We start from the raw sequence: 17396 nt of genomic DNA on the forward strand, positions 1-17396 counted from the left end.
CAAAAACCCAGCATCTACTTTAAATTGAATATAATCAAATCCCCACAATAAATTAGTCAAACAAAGAGTTCCTCAATTACACTGACCAAAAAAGAACCGAAATTCTATTTAAAAAAAAAAAACCCTTAGAACCTATATTGTTTTCCAACCTCCTAACAAATGAGTTGACAGCTCAGTCCAAGAAGTCCAGAAGCAGTGATTAGATTAAAGCTTATCACTCCCCTAAGGAGAAACAGACCTCCCCTCAACAAAAACATAGCCAAAGAGTTAAATGGATATACATCAGAAACAAAAACGAAACATTAAAGGTATTCAAAAAAAAACAAAGACCGATTTCTTAATAATTTAAATTCATACTTCTCAGGTTGCATTTATTATATAAAATGACCTATGAATAAAATTATTAAATATTATCTTTATACTTCCTATAAGAATAAGATCACACTATTTATAGAAACTATCTCAAATTTTAGTTCTTCAAAAGGAAAAGTAAACACTGCTATTTTACTCAACATAAACACAAAGGAGGAATACATAAGAGCAATCCAGAACCACAACTATCCCACTGAAAACTATGTATAAATGTTTCTATCAATACAGATTTGGTATATTAATGTAATAGCAGATTCTGGTGCTACCCTGTCTGCGTTGATGCACTGCCTGGAGCACCTGACAGCTGTGTGTCCTGAGGCAAAATACTTATCCTCTCTGTGTTCTACTTCATCATCTGTAAAATATGGATAATAATTGTACCTATCTCATACAGTGGCAATGAGTGAATAAGTGACAAAGAACGTAATAACCTGGCAAAATGCAAACGTTTAATAAACACTGATTCATCTTTTTAATTATCATTGCTGTTCTCAATATTTTAAATTAATCTCAAGACAAGAGCATGACACAATTCTCTATTACAGGCATCTGAAACATAAAATCAGGATTTTAAAATACGGTCCTACCTTACTATACCAGTTGAGACAGGGCTGTACTACATCAGGATCATCAATGCCGCTAAGTTCAACATACCAGATGCTGAAGTTGAAGCTGGGTCCCCACGATAAGAGTGGAACTTGGAGAAGGGAAAAAAGAAAGAAAAAAAAACAACATAGTTCAAATAAAACTTTAGCAAAGTAAAACAACAATTCAAAGTTAATAGCAAATTTTCTGAATACTTTCTATATGCCCAGCACTGTACTATTGGTGCTAGGGCCACAGTAGCAAAATGAAATGTGTGATCTATGCCATCATGAGGCTACTTTAATTATAAAAACATGAGGATATATTCAAAGTGTCATGTATCTATCCCCCCAAAAACAGGGCCAGGGCTAGATGATTTATTTTAGCAGGTTAGTTTTTATCAATGTCACAAGAAACAAATAATTACTATAGAAGTTATTTATAATTTAAACTGTATCAGAGCACAGAAAGAGACAAACTTCAATTGCTTAGCAAAGTGGCATATCTCAGAAAACAAAACCAGAAGAGAAAAGATTTAAGGATAATATCAGCTCTGAGTATATATTCAAAATTTTAAATAATACTGATTTTTTTTAAAAAGCAAATTAATTCTACCAGGTTTTCACTGCACTAAACAGAATTAGTTCAAGGAATAGAAGGTTGGTTCAACAGGAGTGATATTAATGTAATTCATCATGTTAAGTAAGTAAAAGAGAAGCACATTTGATTACTTCAACAGATGCTAAGAGCAAACTAATAAAATTTATTTAAAAAACCCAAAACTCTTAAGGAACAGAGGCAGAAGAAAACTTTGCTACCTAGATTTTTTTCTTAAGTATCAAAACCTCAGCCCACCACCCCCCTCAAACAAACCAAACCAAAACAAAAAACTAACAGAGAAACATTAAGTATTCCCACTCAAATCAGGAACATGACAGAGGCCTAATATCTCTACTATTCAACACTATATGGAGATCCTAGCCAGTGCAATCAGGAAAAACCCCTGCAAATTGAGAAAAAAATATCACTTGAAGATGATTTAGTTTATCTACCTAAAAAATTCAAGACATTTAACTGAAAAACTTTTATTTAAAGTTTATATGCAATAGCATATTGAAAAGCAGAGACATGACTTTGCCAACAAAGGTCCGTTTAGTCAAGGCTATGGTTTTTCCAGTGGTCATGTATGGATGTGAGAGTTGAACTGTGAAGAAAGCTGAGTGCCGAAGAATTGATGCTTTTGAACTGTGGTGTTGGAGAAGACTCTTGAGAGTCCCTTGGACTGCAAGGAGATCCAACCAGTCCATTCTAAAGGAGATCAGCCCTGTGTGTTCTTTGGAAGGAATGATGCTAAAGCTGAAACTCTGGAATTTTAGCCACCTCATGTGAAGTTGACTCATTGGAAAAGACTCTGATGCTGGGAAGGATTGGAGGTAGGAGGAGAAGGGGACAACAGAGGATGAGATGGCTGGATGGCATCACGGACTCGATGGACGTGAGTTTGAGTGAACTCCGGGAGTTGGTGATGGACAGGGAGGCCTGGCGTGCTGCGATTCATTGGGTCGCAAAGAGTCGGACATGACTGAGCGACTGAACTGAACTGAACTGATGCAAGAAAAAAAGAAAAAGCTTAAAATATCTCAGAATAAACTTTAAAATATGCAAGGTAGTAAAATTTTAAAACATAAATACTTCATTTAATATGTTTCTAGATGGGAAAACTCAAAGGTTGTAAACATGTTGATTCTCCTCAAATTAATTATAAATTTAATGTAATTTCATAATCCTTATGGTATAGATCCTATTTTTTGGATATCAGACAAGCTGATATGAAAAATATCAACAAGACAAAATACCTAAAATAATACAAATAATAAGAAAATAAACATTCTAAAAGATACAGGAATTTTAAGTTTGGTATTAGTGAAAGAAAACAAAGTAACATTACGGGAGCACAAGAGTGTCCAAAAATCTCTGAAGAATCCAGAGGAATTTCATAGAATCAAGATAACATTTCACATCAGTAATGACAGGACACAGCAGACTGAAGTTTTTAACCTGTGACTGATAGGCTCCCACAACCCTTTCAGGAGGTCCCATGTGGTCAGAACTACTTTTCATAATAAGACTAAGGCTTTATAGCCTTTTCTTTTTTTCCTAAACTGTACTGACATTTGCACTCATGGTACAAAGGCAATGCTGAATAAAACTGTTGGCATCTTGGTAGTGCCATAAAAAGTAGTAGTATGAGACTGTTCCAGTGTTCATTCCTTAATACAGTGTGAACTGAACTGTATTCCTCCCTATCACACACCTGCAGTTAAAATACAAAAAGACAATTCATTTAAGAATGTCTTCTGCAAATAGATAGCCAGTGGGAATTTGATGTATGATGCAGGGAGCGCAAATCCAGTGTTCTCTGACAACCTAGATGGTGAGATGGGGTGGAGGTGTGAGGGAAGTTCAAGAGGCAGGGGACATATGCATACCCATGGCTGATTCATGCTGATGCATAGCAGAAATCAGCATAATACTGTATGGCAGCTATCCTCCAATTAAAAATAAAATTATTAAAAAAATAAAATGCTTTTCCATAAAAAAGGAAATAACATAAATAAAGTAAGCTACAACAATATAGTTTACTACACAGCTAATATAGCCAACATTTTATAACTTTAAATGGACCATGCTGCTGCTGCTGCTAAGTCGCTTCAGTCATGTCCAACTCTGTGCAACCCCATAGATGGCAGCCCACCAGGCTCCCCCACCCCTGGGATTCTCCAGGCAAGAACACCAGAGTGGGTTGCCATTTCTTTCTCCAATGTATGAAAGTGAAAAGTGAAAGCCGCTCAGTCGTGTCTAAATGGACCATAAGATATAAATGGACCATAAGATATATTATAACACTGTACACTTGAAATCCATATAATTTTATAAATCAAGTATACTTCAATAAACAGTATAAAAAGTAAATATATAAATAAATTTATTTCTTGGTTTGTGCAAAGTTTTCTAAATTTTCTTAAATGATGCTCACTTTCATAGCTCCTAGAAACACATATATTTTTTTAATAAAATGTCATTTTGCCTGTATGTAATATACACTTAAAAACGCAACATAAACTCCTAAAATCGTCACTGCATTATCAATTTACTGTTAATTTTAACTGCAATGCTTAATTGTACATTCATCCTTCTAATTAAAATAATGATTAAAACATGAAAAAATGTCTCTGATGATGTATAAAAATTAATTTTAGTAAATTCCTATCATTAAGTACACATCATTTTAATGTTCTGTGTGGTACAAAAAGTACTTTTGCTGCACATGAAAGTATGATGGCATTCTCAAGGAAAAGAACCTATGTAAGTTGTGAGCCGAAACAGCCATTGAAATAGCTCTGTAGGATACTATTTTTTCTTAAAAGAAAAGCTGACATCTAGTATTTAGATTTCAGTATCTGCCAGACATTTACCTGTCATTTCAAAGACAACAAATAACAGTATTTGTTGCCATGGACAAAATTCAAGCTTTTGAGGAAAAATTAGAATTTCGGAAATTCAGTATTCAGCATTGTGAGCTGAGCTACTTTCCAATACTTTTCTGATAAGATTGGTGGTAATAATAACAAGTATGATTTTTAAAAAAATATTATATAGTGAAATGTTCCCAAAACACCAATACCAATACAGTATACTAACACATATACATGGAAGTTAGAAAGATGGTAATGATAACCCTGTATGCGAGACAGCAAAAGAGACACAGATGTATAGAACAGACTTTTGGACTCTGAGGGAGAGGGAGAGGGTGGGATGATGTGGGAGAATGGCATTGAAACATGTATACTATCATGTAAGAAACAAATCGCCAGTCTATGTTTGATACAGGATACAGGATGCTTGGGGCTGGTGCATGGGGATGATCCAGAGAGATGATATGGGGTGGGAGGTGGGAGGGGGGTTCAGGATTGGGAACTCATGTACACCCGTGGCGGATTCATGTCAATGTATGGCAAAGCCAATACAGTATTGTAAAGTAAAATAAAGTAAAAATTAAAATTAAAAAAAAAAGAAATGTTCCAACATTTGAAAGATTTGTATAACTCAGTGAATCACATTTTCTAAATTACCAATAAGTGATTTTACAAAACCATACATGGATAAAAGACTGGTTCAAGGTACAAAACAGAACAATGGATTTTAGTATCACACCAACATGGTTCAGACTGAATAATGTAACTAAGAAACTAATACTTGTCAATTTTTGATTAAGTATCAAAACAAAATATCTACAATATTTAATATTAGGTCTACTAATTTCCAAGTCCACTGCTCTTTCCTAGCATATGAGGCTCAGTGCAGAGCTAAGATGTACTAGGTCAGATGCTTTCCTGCTTTTGCCATCTAAAGGATGCTGGATGAGTAAAGACAGAGAAAAGCAGCAGGATATACGCAGGGTTCCCGGAACGTTTAACATGACCTTCAGCTTATATGTGCAAATAGCACAAACTTCAAAAAGTTTTATACCAACAAATACTGAATTATCATCACTGTTTTGGTGTGCATTTTTTCAGAAGTACCATTTTAAAAGCGTTATCTACTACATCACAGCAATAACCATTAAGCAGTACAAATATCAGAATAAAGCAACATTCTAAACCCAAGACCCCAAGAAAACAGTCTGTAAGTGTAACTTATTAGTGATCTGAAATCCATTCTTAAGTTCCAATTTCAATAAAATCAGGAGGAAAAAAAGCTTCCTATTACATCTATTCAAGTCAGCAAAATGTTCATTTATTAAATCCTTATAAGCAACTGTGGGAGGAAGGTTAATTAGGAAATCATCTCACAAGATCTTATATTAGACGAATAAAGAGTACAGTGAATTTTTAACAAACTGAAAGCATATATACAGGATGAGGAGAATGATACATACCCATTTCAAATATACACAAATGATTTTTGGTGGCATTAACAACACTAATACTGAATATCAGACCCAATCTGTGTTGTATATCAGCAATCTAAATGTGAACTGGAGCGCCAAGCACACCTTCCTTGCTCCCTAATAAAAGATGCCTTTGTTCTCACCTCAAATAAATTTTTTTAGAAACGCCTCACATCCCAAGGCTAAGACTGTATCCTAAGATTCACTATCAGTTCTTCCAATGGGATAATCAGACAAAGACAAGATCAGGATCAATACCTCTCACAGATTTTCATAAAATGGCATGCATAGAAAATGACAAGATACTTAGTACACAAGCACACTAGGTTTTAGGATTCAGTGATTCTAGGATTGGCGGGGAGTCAATGTATATACGTACATATACATTCAGTATGCTTTGGCAGTATTCATTTGGAAAGCTCTGGTCTAGATGACTGAACAGCTGTTAGAAGATGCTAGTAATTTTAAGCTCAGGTTCTGGAACACTATAAAAATTCAAGATTAACTTCGCTGAAAGAGTGCATCTACTCTTACTCAGTTCAGTTCAGTTTAGTTGCTCAGTCAACCTCATGGACTGCAGCACACCAAGCTTCCCTGTCCATCACCAACTCCTGGAGCTTCCTGAAACTCATGTTGGAGCTTCCTCAAACTCATGTCCATTGAGTCAGTGATGCCATCCAACCATCTCATCCTCTCTCGTCCCCTTCTTCTCCCGCCTTCAATCTTTCCCAGCATCAGGGTCTTTTTAAATGAGTCAGCTCTTTGCATCAGGTGGCCAAAGTACTGGAGTTTCAGCTTCAGCATCATTCTTTCCAATGAATATTCAGGACTGATTTCCTTTAGGATAGACTGGTTGGATCTCCCTGCTGTTCAAGGGACTCTCAAGAGTCTTCTCCAAAACCACAGTTCAAAAGCATCAATTCTTCAGTGCTCAGCTTTCTTTATAGTCCAACTCTCACATCATACACGATTACTGGAAAAACCATAGCTTTGACTAGATGGACCTTTGTTGGCAAAGTAATGTCTCTGCTTTTCAACATGCTATCTAGGTTGGTCATAACTTTCCTTCCAAGGAGTAAGCGTCTTTTAATTTCATGGCTGCAATCACCATCTGCAGTAATTTTGGAGCCCCCCAAAATAAAGTCAGCCACTGTTTCCACTGTTTCCCCATCTATTTGCCATGAAAAAATGGGACCAGATGCCATGATTTTAGTTTTCTGAATGTTGAGTTTTAAGCCAACTTTTTCACTCTCCACTTTCACTTTCATCAAGAGGCTCTTCAGTTCTTCTTCACTTTCTGTCATAAGGGCAGTATCATCTGCATATCTGAGGTTATTAACATTTCTCCCAGCAATCTTGACTCCAGCTTGTGCTTCATCCAGCCCAGCATTTCTCATGATGTACTCTGTATATAAGTTAAATAAGCAGGGTGACAATACACAGCCTTGACATACTTCTTTCCCTATATGGAATCAGTCTGTTGTTCCACGTCCAGTTCTAACTGTTGCTTCCTGACCTGCATACAGATTTCTCAAGAGGACAGGTGGTCTGGTATTCCCATCTCTTGAAGAATTTTTCACAGTTTGTGTGATCCACACAGTCAAAAGCTTTGCAAGACTGTAAAAATTCAAGATTAACCTCTCTGAAAGAATGCGTCTACTCTACTTAAAATGAATGAATGCAGTAAATACACAAAACACTCAGCACAGTAACTGGCATATGGTAGGTGCTCAGTAAATGCTATATATTAGTATTATTAACTCCTATTCCTATAATAATTTTCTTCTTAATAGTATGCTTTTAAAATGTTACCTCTCAAAAAAAAAAATGTTACCTCTCTCTACATGCTCTCATGAAAACCACTATTGGGGTACGTTCTTCCCCCACCTCCCCACCTCCCTCTGACAAGACACAGTACTCATCCTAGACTTCCAGACTCCTGAGGATCCAGAATGCAGGTTGAGTCCGGTCAAAGCTAAAGCTTCTCTCTGAACCTCCGACACCCACTCAGGCTACAGAAATCCAAAAAATTCATAGAAATCTAAGTCATTTCATCTACCAAAAACCAGAACTCCTCCAGAATCCTTTCAAAAAATCAGTACTTCCTTCTGCCTTCACATCACCTTATTTCCTAATACAAATCTTTCTAGTCACCATATAAGTAATAACCTTATCCCATTCAACTTTATGTTTTCAGCCATCTGATCTAATCGCCCACTGAGGTTTTCCCTTCCAAACTTTATACTTGCTCTCTTGAATCTAACCACCCAAATAACTACTCTCCTTCCTTACTAAACTTTCTTTTTACTTACAAAGCTTACCTGAAACTAAGCTTCTTCCTAAGGCCAACTCTCAACTTTCACACTAAATCCTACTGAAGACTTCACTCCAGTATGGGCTCTTTGGTTTTTTGTTTGGTGATTTCCCTTGGATATTCAATGAACGCTGTGACCCAATTCCTCTCAGATTTAAATGTAAAATGAAAAGTACACAGGATTCAGAGTAAGCAAACTATATTGAAATATAGCTATAAAAATAACTAAGATACAAAATTATGATATAGAAATATATATGCTTTTATTAGCATATTAGCTAACAAGATTCTAGTGGCAGGTCTAATAATTACCATAACTTCAAAGATATAATATTTGCCACAGTGTAATGTGATGAGAAATATTTGTAACTTCTATCCAAAACAAGTCACAGGTAATGCTAATACTGTAAGCTACTGCCTATATTCATAATTGAAGAAAATGCTAAGAGTTTAGAGAACACAAAGATGTAACACACAGCCACTGATTAATCCCTATAAATCTCTGTATAATAAACTCAAAAAGTATAAATAGGATGTCTCTAATGAGGCAAGCAGTTTGCTTGATGCTTCTGAAATATGAGCAAACAGAAGACAGTTGCTATCACCAAGGATTTCAGAATCTACTTGAGGAAACAAAACTTTCACCTATCACAGAGTAAAAGAATTCAACATTCATAAAAAGACAGACTTAGGTTTGTATCCTATCTCTATGTTCTACTGTACAGTCTTGGTCTAATCATTTAATCTACCTCTAAACTTCAGTTTTCTCATCTGAAAAGTGAGCATAATATACCTATTTCACAGAGTGTTAGATGTTTCATAAACAACATCTGTTTATCGCTTTAAAGTAATATAAGCACATATCTATCTAAAAGCATATACCAAATGCTATGTCTTTGATCCATGACTTACTAGCTATATACCCTGGGACACATCATTTGACTTCAAGTCTCATTTTCCTTAACCAAAAAAGGCAAGATTTTTTATCTTCCAGTGAAATGCTCAAATGAGATTCCACTTGTGAAAACACTTACAAATGCAAAAGCAGTAAAAATAACACATTCAACTCTCTGCAACCCCATGAACTGTAGCCTGCCAAGCTCCTCTGGTTCATGGAATTTTCCAGGCAAGAATACTGGAGTGGGTTGCCATTTCCTTCTCCAGGGAATCTTCCTGACCCAGGGATTGAACTTGCAACTCCTTTTTCTCCTGTACTGGCAGGAGGATTCTTTACCAGAGCCACCTGGGAAGCCCATTAAAAACATATGAAGTTCTAAGTAATGACTGCTGAAATGACATGAAGGCTCAAATCATGTGCATATACTTTTTCTATGTCTAACTGATGCATAAGAGGACCTCTGTTCTCTTATAAATTTTTTAAGGGAACAAACTATTCAACACCCTAAACAGGCTTCTATTCATAGTTCTTCTAATGAATAATATTAGAGGATTAAGAATTTTAGAAGCAGCAGTAGTACTTTCCTTCAAAGAAAACTGATGGGTATAGAAAATGTACTCTGAAAATTCAAATAAAATAACTTAAAAAAAGAGAACATTTTATTTTGCATGACTAAGCAATCAGATGTAGAATAAGTACTTTAAAATGTTTAAATCTAAATTTATTACATGAAAATATAAAATATTTTCACTGCTGCTACATTTGGAATGTAAGAATTGTTCAAGCATTGTTCAAGAATGTAAGAATCTATAAGAAATGGCTGGCATGCACACTGAGGAAAGAATTATATATTAGCATGAAAGAAGAACAGCTAAAGAATTTATTTCAAAAATTAGCTTATTCATCAATTTTCATAGATAAACAGGATACAGGTTTTTACTCCCAATTACTTATTATAACAAACTATAGCTTCTGCCACAAGCACTGTTACACCAAGCTCAACCTGGGCAGCTACATGGTGCTGCAAAGGGGAGTTCTACTGCAAACCCCACTATCAGCAGCTATTTAAGAGCAAAGGCAACTACGACTAAGGCTTTGGCTGGAAGTAGCACAAGGAGCTCTGGGCCCACACGGAGGCGGACCCCGGCACCAAGACAGCCTGAGGCCCCTCTAACCATCCACTCTCCCCCACCCTCGCTCAGGTAGATAGCTGCATTAGGCAGCAGGAAGGGTGGGAGAGAGACTGGACAGCCGTGCCCGCAGTGAGGGTTGGGGCAGCGTCCAAAGGGCAAGAGGCCACCTTGCTCAGGCAGCTTACAGGGGCAGGGCTCTGCTCCAGAATTCCTTCTCTCCCTCAGCTGGTAGGGGTTCAAGAAGCAGGACTGGGGTTTGCTCATTTCCCTGCTTCCTGTTTCTTTCAGGCTTCCCAGGTGGTGCTAGTGGTAAAGAACCTGCCTGCTAATGCAGGAGACATAAGAGACTTGGGTTCGATCCCTGGGTTGGGAAGGTCCCCTGGAGGAGGGCATGGCACCCTACCCTAGTATTCTTGCCTGGAGAATCCCATGGACAGAGGAGCCTGGCAGGCTGCAGTCCACGGGGTTGCACAGTGTTGAACATGACTAAAGCGACTAGTACGCGTGCCTGTTTATAAAAGAAAGTAAAAAACCAAAAAGTCCAATGATTCTAAAGATAGTTTTCCCTCTATAAATAGTCTTTTCAGGTTTTTTTTTTTGTCTAATTCCATGTACAGAGGAGCCTGGTGTGCTATACTCCATGGCATCACAGAGTCAGACACACACACAATGAAACTATTTGACTCAATGAAATGAATAGGCCAACTTGCAACAGACTGACAAATAATAATGGAACTGTTAGTTTCAAAAGAGGATTTTTCTCCCAAATCAAAACGCAGGATTCTGGCTTTTATTACTATTCTTTAAGGAATATGATTCACCATAATTACAATTTTAACATACTATTTTCAAAGGTATAAAATAAAGATGGAAATTAACAGTGAAGTCCTCAACTTTCACACCCTCTAATACAACTTATAAACAAAATAATCCTAAAAACAATAGTTTTGAGGAGGTATTACAAATACTTTTAAAGTTAAAACACTCGCTAAAAAGATAAATGCCTTAGATAGCATTTTTCAAGAATTACTTTGAAACTAATTAGTGGGTTATGAAATTAGTTTTATCTGTTTGACCAACATTACTACACACACAAAAATGAAATACAAAAGACAAAACTAGAAAATTACCATAATATACTGCCTTAAGGAATCCATCAGTATTTGGTTTTAGAATGATGCAACTTTAGAACTGATAAACCTTCCATAAAACAATCAAGGCTCTCTGGGCTTTCTATTTTGTTCCATTGATCTATATGTCTGTCTTTGTGCCAGTACCATACTGTCTTGATGACTGTGGCTTTGTAGTAGAGCCTGAAGTCAGGCAAGTTGATTCCTCCAGTTCCATTCTTCTTTCTCAAGATTGCTTTGGCTATTCGAGGTTTTTTGTATTTCCATACAAATCTTGAAATTATTTGTTCTAGTTCTGTGAAAAATATGGCTGGTAGCTTGATAGGGATTGCATTGAATCTGTAGATTGCTTTGGTTGGTATACTCATTTTCACTATACTGATTCTTCCTATCCATGAACATGGTATGTTTCTCCATCTATTAGTGTCCTCTTTGATTTCTTTCATCAGTGTTTTATAGTTTTCTATATATAGGTCTTTAGTTTCTTTAGGTAGATATATTCCTAAGTATTTTATTCTTTTCGTTGCAATGGTGAATGGAATTGTTTCCTTAATCTCTTTTTCTACTTTCTCATTATTCGTGTATAGGAATGCAAGGGATTTCTGTGTGTTGATTTTATATCCTGCAACTTTACTATATTCATTGATTAGCTCTAGTAATTTTCTGGTGGAGTCTTTAGGGTTTTCCATGTAGAGGATCATGTCGTCTGCAAACAGTGAGAGTTTTACTTCTTCTTTTCCAATTTGGATTCCTTTTATTTCTTTTTCTGCTCTGATTGCTGTGGCCAAAACTTCCAGAACTATGTTGAATAGTAGCGGTGAAAGTGGACACCCTTGTCTTGTTCCTGACTTTAGGGGAAATGCTTTCAGTTTTTCACCATTGAGGATAATGTTTGCTGTGGGTTTGTCATATAGAGCTTTTATTATGTTGAGGTATGTTCCTTCTATTCCTGCTTTCTGGAGAGTTTTTATCATAAATGGATGTTGAATTTTGTCAAAGGCCTTCTCTGCATCTATTGAGATAATCATATGGTTTTTATTTTTCAATTTGTTAATGTGGTGAATTACACTGATTGATTTGCAGATATTGAAGAATCCTTGCATCCCTGGGATAAAGCCCACTTGGTCATGGTGTATGATCTTTTTAATGTGTTGTTGGATTCTGACTGCTAGAATTTTGTTGAGGATTTTTGCATCTATGTTCATCAGTGATATTGGCCTGTAGTTTTCTTTTTTTGTGACATCTTTGTCAGGTTTTGGTATTAGGGTGATGGTGGCCTCATAGAATGAGTTTGGAAGTTTACCTTCCTCTGCAATTTTCTGGAAGAGTTTGAGGAGGATAGGTGTTAGCTCTTCTCGAAATTTTTGGTAGAATTCAAAAATTCTGTGAAGCCGTCTGGACCTGGGCTTTTGTTTGCTGGAAGATTTCTGATTACAGTTTCAATTTCCGTGCTTGTGATGGGTCTGTTAAGATTTTCTATTTCTTCCTGGTTCAGTTTTGAAAAATTGTACTTTTCTAAGAATTTGTCCATTTCTTCCACGTTGTCTATTTTATTGGCATACAACTGCTGATAGTAGTCTCTTATGATCCTTTGTATTTCTGTGTTGTCTGTTGTGATCTCTCCATTTTCATTTCTAATTTTATTGATTTGATTTTTCTCTCTTTGCTTCTTGATGAGTCTGGCTAATGGTTTGTCAATTTTATTTATCCTTTCAAAGAACCAGCTTTTGGCTTTGTTGATTTTTGCTATGGTCTCTTTTGTTTCTTTTGCATTTATTTCTGCCCTAATTTTTAAGATTTCTTTCCTTCTACTAACTCTGGGGTTCTCTAATTCTTCCTTTTCTAGTTGCTTTAGTTGTAGAGTTAGGCTATCATGTAAGAATTGAATCGCCAGTCTATGTCTGATGCAGGATACAGCATGCTTGGGGCTGGTGCATGGGGATGACCCAGAGAGATGTTATGGGGAGGGAGGTGGGAGGGGAGTTCATGTTTGGGAACGCATGTAAGAATTAAAGATTTTAAAATTAAAAAAAAAATAAAAATAAAAAAATTTAAAAAAAAAACAACAACAAACAATCAAGGCTCTCAAATCACTGTATCTCATTAAATGATAAAGTATTTAGAAAAGATTCTATTTGAAATAACTGTCACTCAGGTACAGATTTATAAACCGGGGGCCAGCCAAACAGTAAACATTTTGGGCTTTGTGGTCTATATTGTCTTTTGCAACTACTCAACTTTGCCATTGTAGTGCAAAAACAGAGAGATACTATGTGAAAAACGGGCATGACGGTGTTGCCATAAAATTTTATTAAAAACAAAAACAAAAAGAAAACAGTGAACCTACAGGATTGGGCCCACACAGGCTGTCGTTTGCTGATTAATGGAATAAAGAATTTATTTCTATTCCAGAATGCTAAAAGCCTTACCTATTTTAATGAATCGACACGGAAACATCTGTTCATCAATTTTATGCTTTAAGGTAAACGTTTCTTTGTTATAATCATTCTTTAAGCCACTGTGGAAAAAAAATAAGGTAATTAAATCTGATTTCATAATTTAGTAAACATGCTAAAACAAAGATTAATAACATACCCAGATTTTAAGGTTTGACAAATACAAAAGGGATAATATAATGAAGTAGTTGAACATGAGACTATAGGACAAAGCTTGTATATTTACATCAACTGCACTGTATGGTGGTCTCTTAATTAAATGAGGGATAATGAAAATGTTCAGTGTTAATTAAAGATGTGACTACAGTGCATGAAAATGTGTTACAAGATCCAGTGTCCTTTGTGTAGAAAGAAAGAAAGTGAAGTCGCTCAGTCGTGTCCGACTCTTTGGACCCCATGGACTCTAGCCTATCAGGCTCCTTCGTTGATGGGATTTTCTAGGCAAGAATGCTGGAGTGGGTTGCCATTTCCTTCTCCAGGAGATCTTCCTGACCCAGGGATTGAACCCAGGTCTCCTGCATTGTAGGCAGACGCTTTACTGTCTGAGCCACCAGGGAAGTACTGAATACAATATAAAATATTCAAGCAGTAAGAAAATTGAAAAACAATTCATACTCATATCTTACAACCTAAACAGAGCCAGATATTTGAATTTGCCGAAGAATTAAGTCATTAAATTCTGACTGAGATGCCAATGTTCCTTTTTATAGCTCAATACATTTTCAAAGACAATCTTACTCTGTTAGTTTAATAGCATCCAGTTTATCCTATATAAAAAGAAATTAATATAATTTCTGTACTTAAACAACTTAGGACTGATTCAAGTATTTATGGAAAAGTCACTTACCTTCAGGCTGCCTTATATTCAACTGACATAGTTTCATGGCTTAAATGAAATGCACTCTAGATGTAATAATACTTATATAAAATACTGTGCTAATGGGACACACTATGTCACAAATATATTCTAAAACTGCATGACTTCATTTGTCCGCTCCATTTTATAATCCATTTTTCATCATCTAGAGGGCAAATTAACATTCATTCCTGGTGGTCTATGCTGTCAAAACTCAAATTTACTGAGTTCCTTCCAAGAGGTGGGGCTTTCTGGTGGCTCAGCTCGTAAAGCATGCGGGAGACCTGGGTTCAATCCCTGGGTAGGAAAGATACCTGGAGAAAGGAATAGCTACTCACTTCAGGTATTCTTACCTGAAGAATTCCATGGACAGAGAGGAGCCTGGTGGGCTATAGTCCATGGGGTTGCAAAGAGTCAGACATGACTGAGTGACTGACACTTTCATTTTTTCTTTTTTTTTTCAAGAGGTATGCTCTGCACTTGGTGCAATCATATAATTTTACTCTGTTTAGTCTCCAATTTATACTAAACTCTCAGGGCAACCAATCTTAATGTTTTCAACAGATTATATATTTTTATAGCAAGGATTACAGCAAAGATTTCAATTATAGCTCAAAAGTATATCTGAAGTCATTTACATTTTAAAAATAAGACTGAAGAATAAGAAGTAAGAAAATAACTCCAATTTTATCCTTTCTGCTTTGGTAACAATATTAATTAGTATCTCGGTGGAAAAAAGTTGACTCAAGCCACAATATTAAAATAAAGCACTAGAAATAAAATAGTAGAAGTATTCCTTTCTCCCTTGTAAGAAATATCAAGCATGAAGATTAAGCTACAAAGAGACTAAACTAAGACTACACTGAGAAGACAGCTCCTTCCTCCCCATAATCATAACCCACCTGGACAACAGCTCTGTCATGTTTTCTTCATTCATTCCACCAAAGACTTTAAATTTCTTCAAATTGCAGACATGAGTTTTCTCATATTTTCCAAATGTGATATTCTGGACTATAGCAGGCCTTTCAAGCTTCAGAATCAAGTACTACAAAAAGGGAACAACCAAATTATATCCTCCTCCACTTAAAACAAATGGTTAGACAATCTGAATAATTAAAATATTGGACAATGGACTGAATAAGGTTCATCCTGTCCATCCTACACCAACAGATTTTTTTTTTTAAATGTGAAAGGATAGCATGCAACACCCAGGCTACCATAACATCACCACTTTCACCCAGGAAACTACATTATTTTGAATAATGTAGATAAAGAGGGGAAAAATGGACTAGTGACATAACTTCTAATCAAGGAATAGCATTTAATAAAATAGGCTATGAATAATCAAATAAATTAGAACACAAAATTAGAATACAGAAGTAACAACTACATATTCTCAATGACTACATTTCACTAATAAATTCAATATTCAAAATCAGTGATAAAATTTTAACCTAGAAAAAAGATTTACCAGTCACCCCTGACAATTTTATAAATTAAAAAACTCAGACCTACCATAGACATGTCTAATGCAGCTCAAGTTTTCTTGAGAATAAATGGGATCAGTTACTTAGGGAATGTATTTTACATTATGCAGACTGTTTTCAATTATAAACATTAAAAAGGAAATTACCTATAGTCAAATACATGGGAGGAAAGCTATTTAGACAACAACTCAGTTGTTATGTTGCAGTGGCTTCATGCTTTGTAACAATGGGTAATACTCACGATAAAGGAGAATAGAATGAAGTGGATGGTCTTACTTTGTACCAAACACAAAAATTAACTCAAATGTAACCAAAATGATTCAAAATCAATCCTTTACAATAAAATATAAGGCCTAATGTTCAAGCTGGTTTTAGAAAAGGCAGAGGAACCAGAGATCAAATTGCCAACATCTGCTGGATCGTGGAAAAAGCAACAGAGTTCCAGAAACACATCTATTTCTGCTTTATTGACTATGCCAAAGCCTTTGACTGTGTGGATCACAATCAACTGTGGAAAATTCTGAAAGAGATAGGAATACCAGACCACCTAACCTGCCTCTTGAGAAATCTGTATGCAGGTCAGGAAGCAACAGTTAGAACTGGACATGAAACAACAGACTGGTTCCAAATAGGAGAAGGAGTACGTCAAGGCTGAATATTGTCATCCTGCTTCTTTAACTTCTATGCAGAGTACATCATGAGAAACGCTGGACTGGAAGAAACACAAGCTGGAATCAAGATTGCCAGGAGAAATATCAATAACCTCGGATATGCAGATGACACCACCCTTATGGCAGAAAGTGAAAAGGAACTAAAAAGCCTCTTGATGAAAGTGAAAGAGGAGAGTGAAAAGGTTGGCTTAAAGCTCAACATTCAGAAAACGAAGATCATGGCATCTGGTCCCATCACTTCATGGGAAATAGATGGGGAAACAGTAGAAACAGTGTCAGACTTTATTTTTTGGGGCTCCAAAATCACTGCAGATGGTGACTGCAGCCATGAAATTAAAAGACACTTACTTCTTGGAAGAAAAGTTATGACCAACCTAGATAGCATATTCAAAAGCAGAGACATTACTTTGCCGACTAAGGTCTGTCTAGTCAAGGCTATGGTTTTTCCTGTGGTCATGTATGGATGTGAGAGTTGGACTGTGAAGAAAGCTGAGCACCAAAGAATTGATGCTTTTGAACTGTGGTTTTGGAGAAGACTCTTGA

General features: G+C 36.1%; 1 protein-coding gene across 4 annotated transcripts in view; it reads right to left on the reverse strand.

The window, feature by feature from the left end:
* The window catches only part of MKLN1 (muskelin 1), a 379727-nt gene that overhangs the window by 115425 nt on the left and 246906 nt on the right, over window positions 1-17396 (reverse strand). For all 4 annotated transcript variants that reach the window (XM_013963507.2, XM_018046917.1, XM_018046919.1 and 1 more), the window contains 3 exons: window positions 15598-15740; window positions 13813-13901; window positions 960-1069 (listed from right to left, as the gene is read on the reverse strand). In XM_013963507.2, coding sequence (XP_013818961.1) covers window positions 960-1069; window positions 13813-13901; window positions 15598-15740 — 342 coding nt within the window. The remainder of the gene's footprint in view (window positions 1-959; window positions 1070-13812; window positions 13902-15597; window positions 15741-17396) is intronic.

This window comes from Capra hircus, chromosome 4 (genome assembly GCF_001704415.2).
Source record: "Capra hircus breed San Clemente chromosome 4, ASM170441v1, whole genome shotgun sequence".
Taxonomy (NCBI): domain Eukaryota; kingdom Metazoa; phylum Chordata; class Mammalia; order Artiodactyla; family Bovidae; genus Capra; species Capra hircus.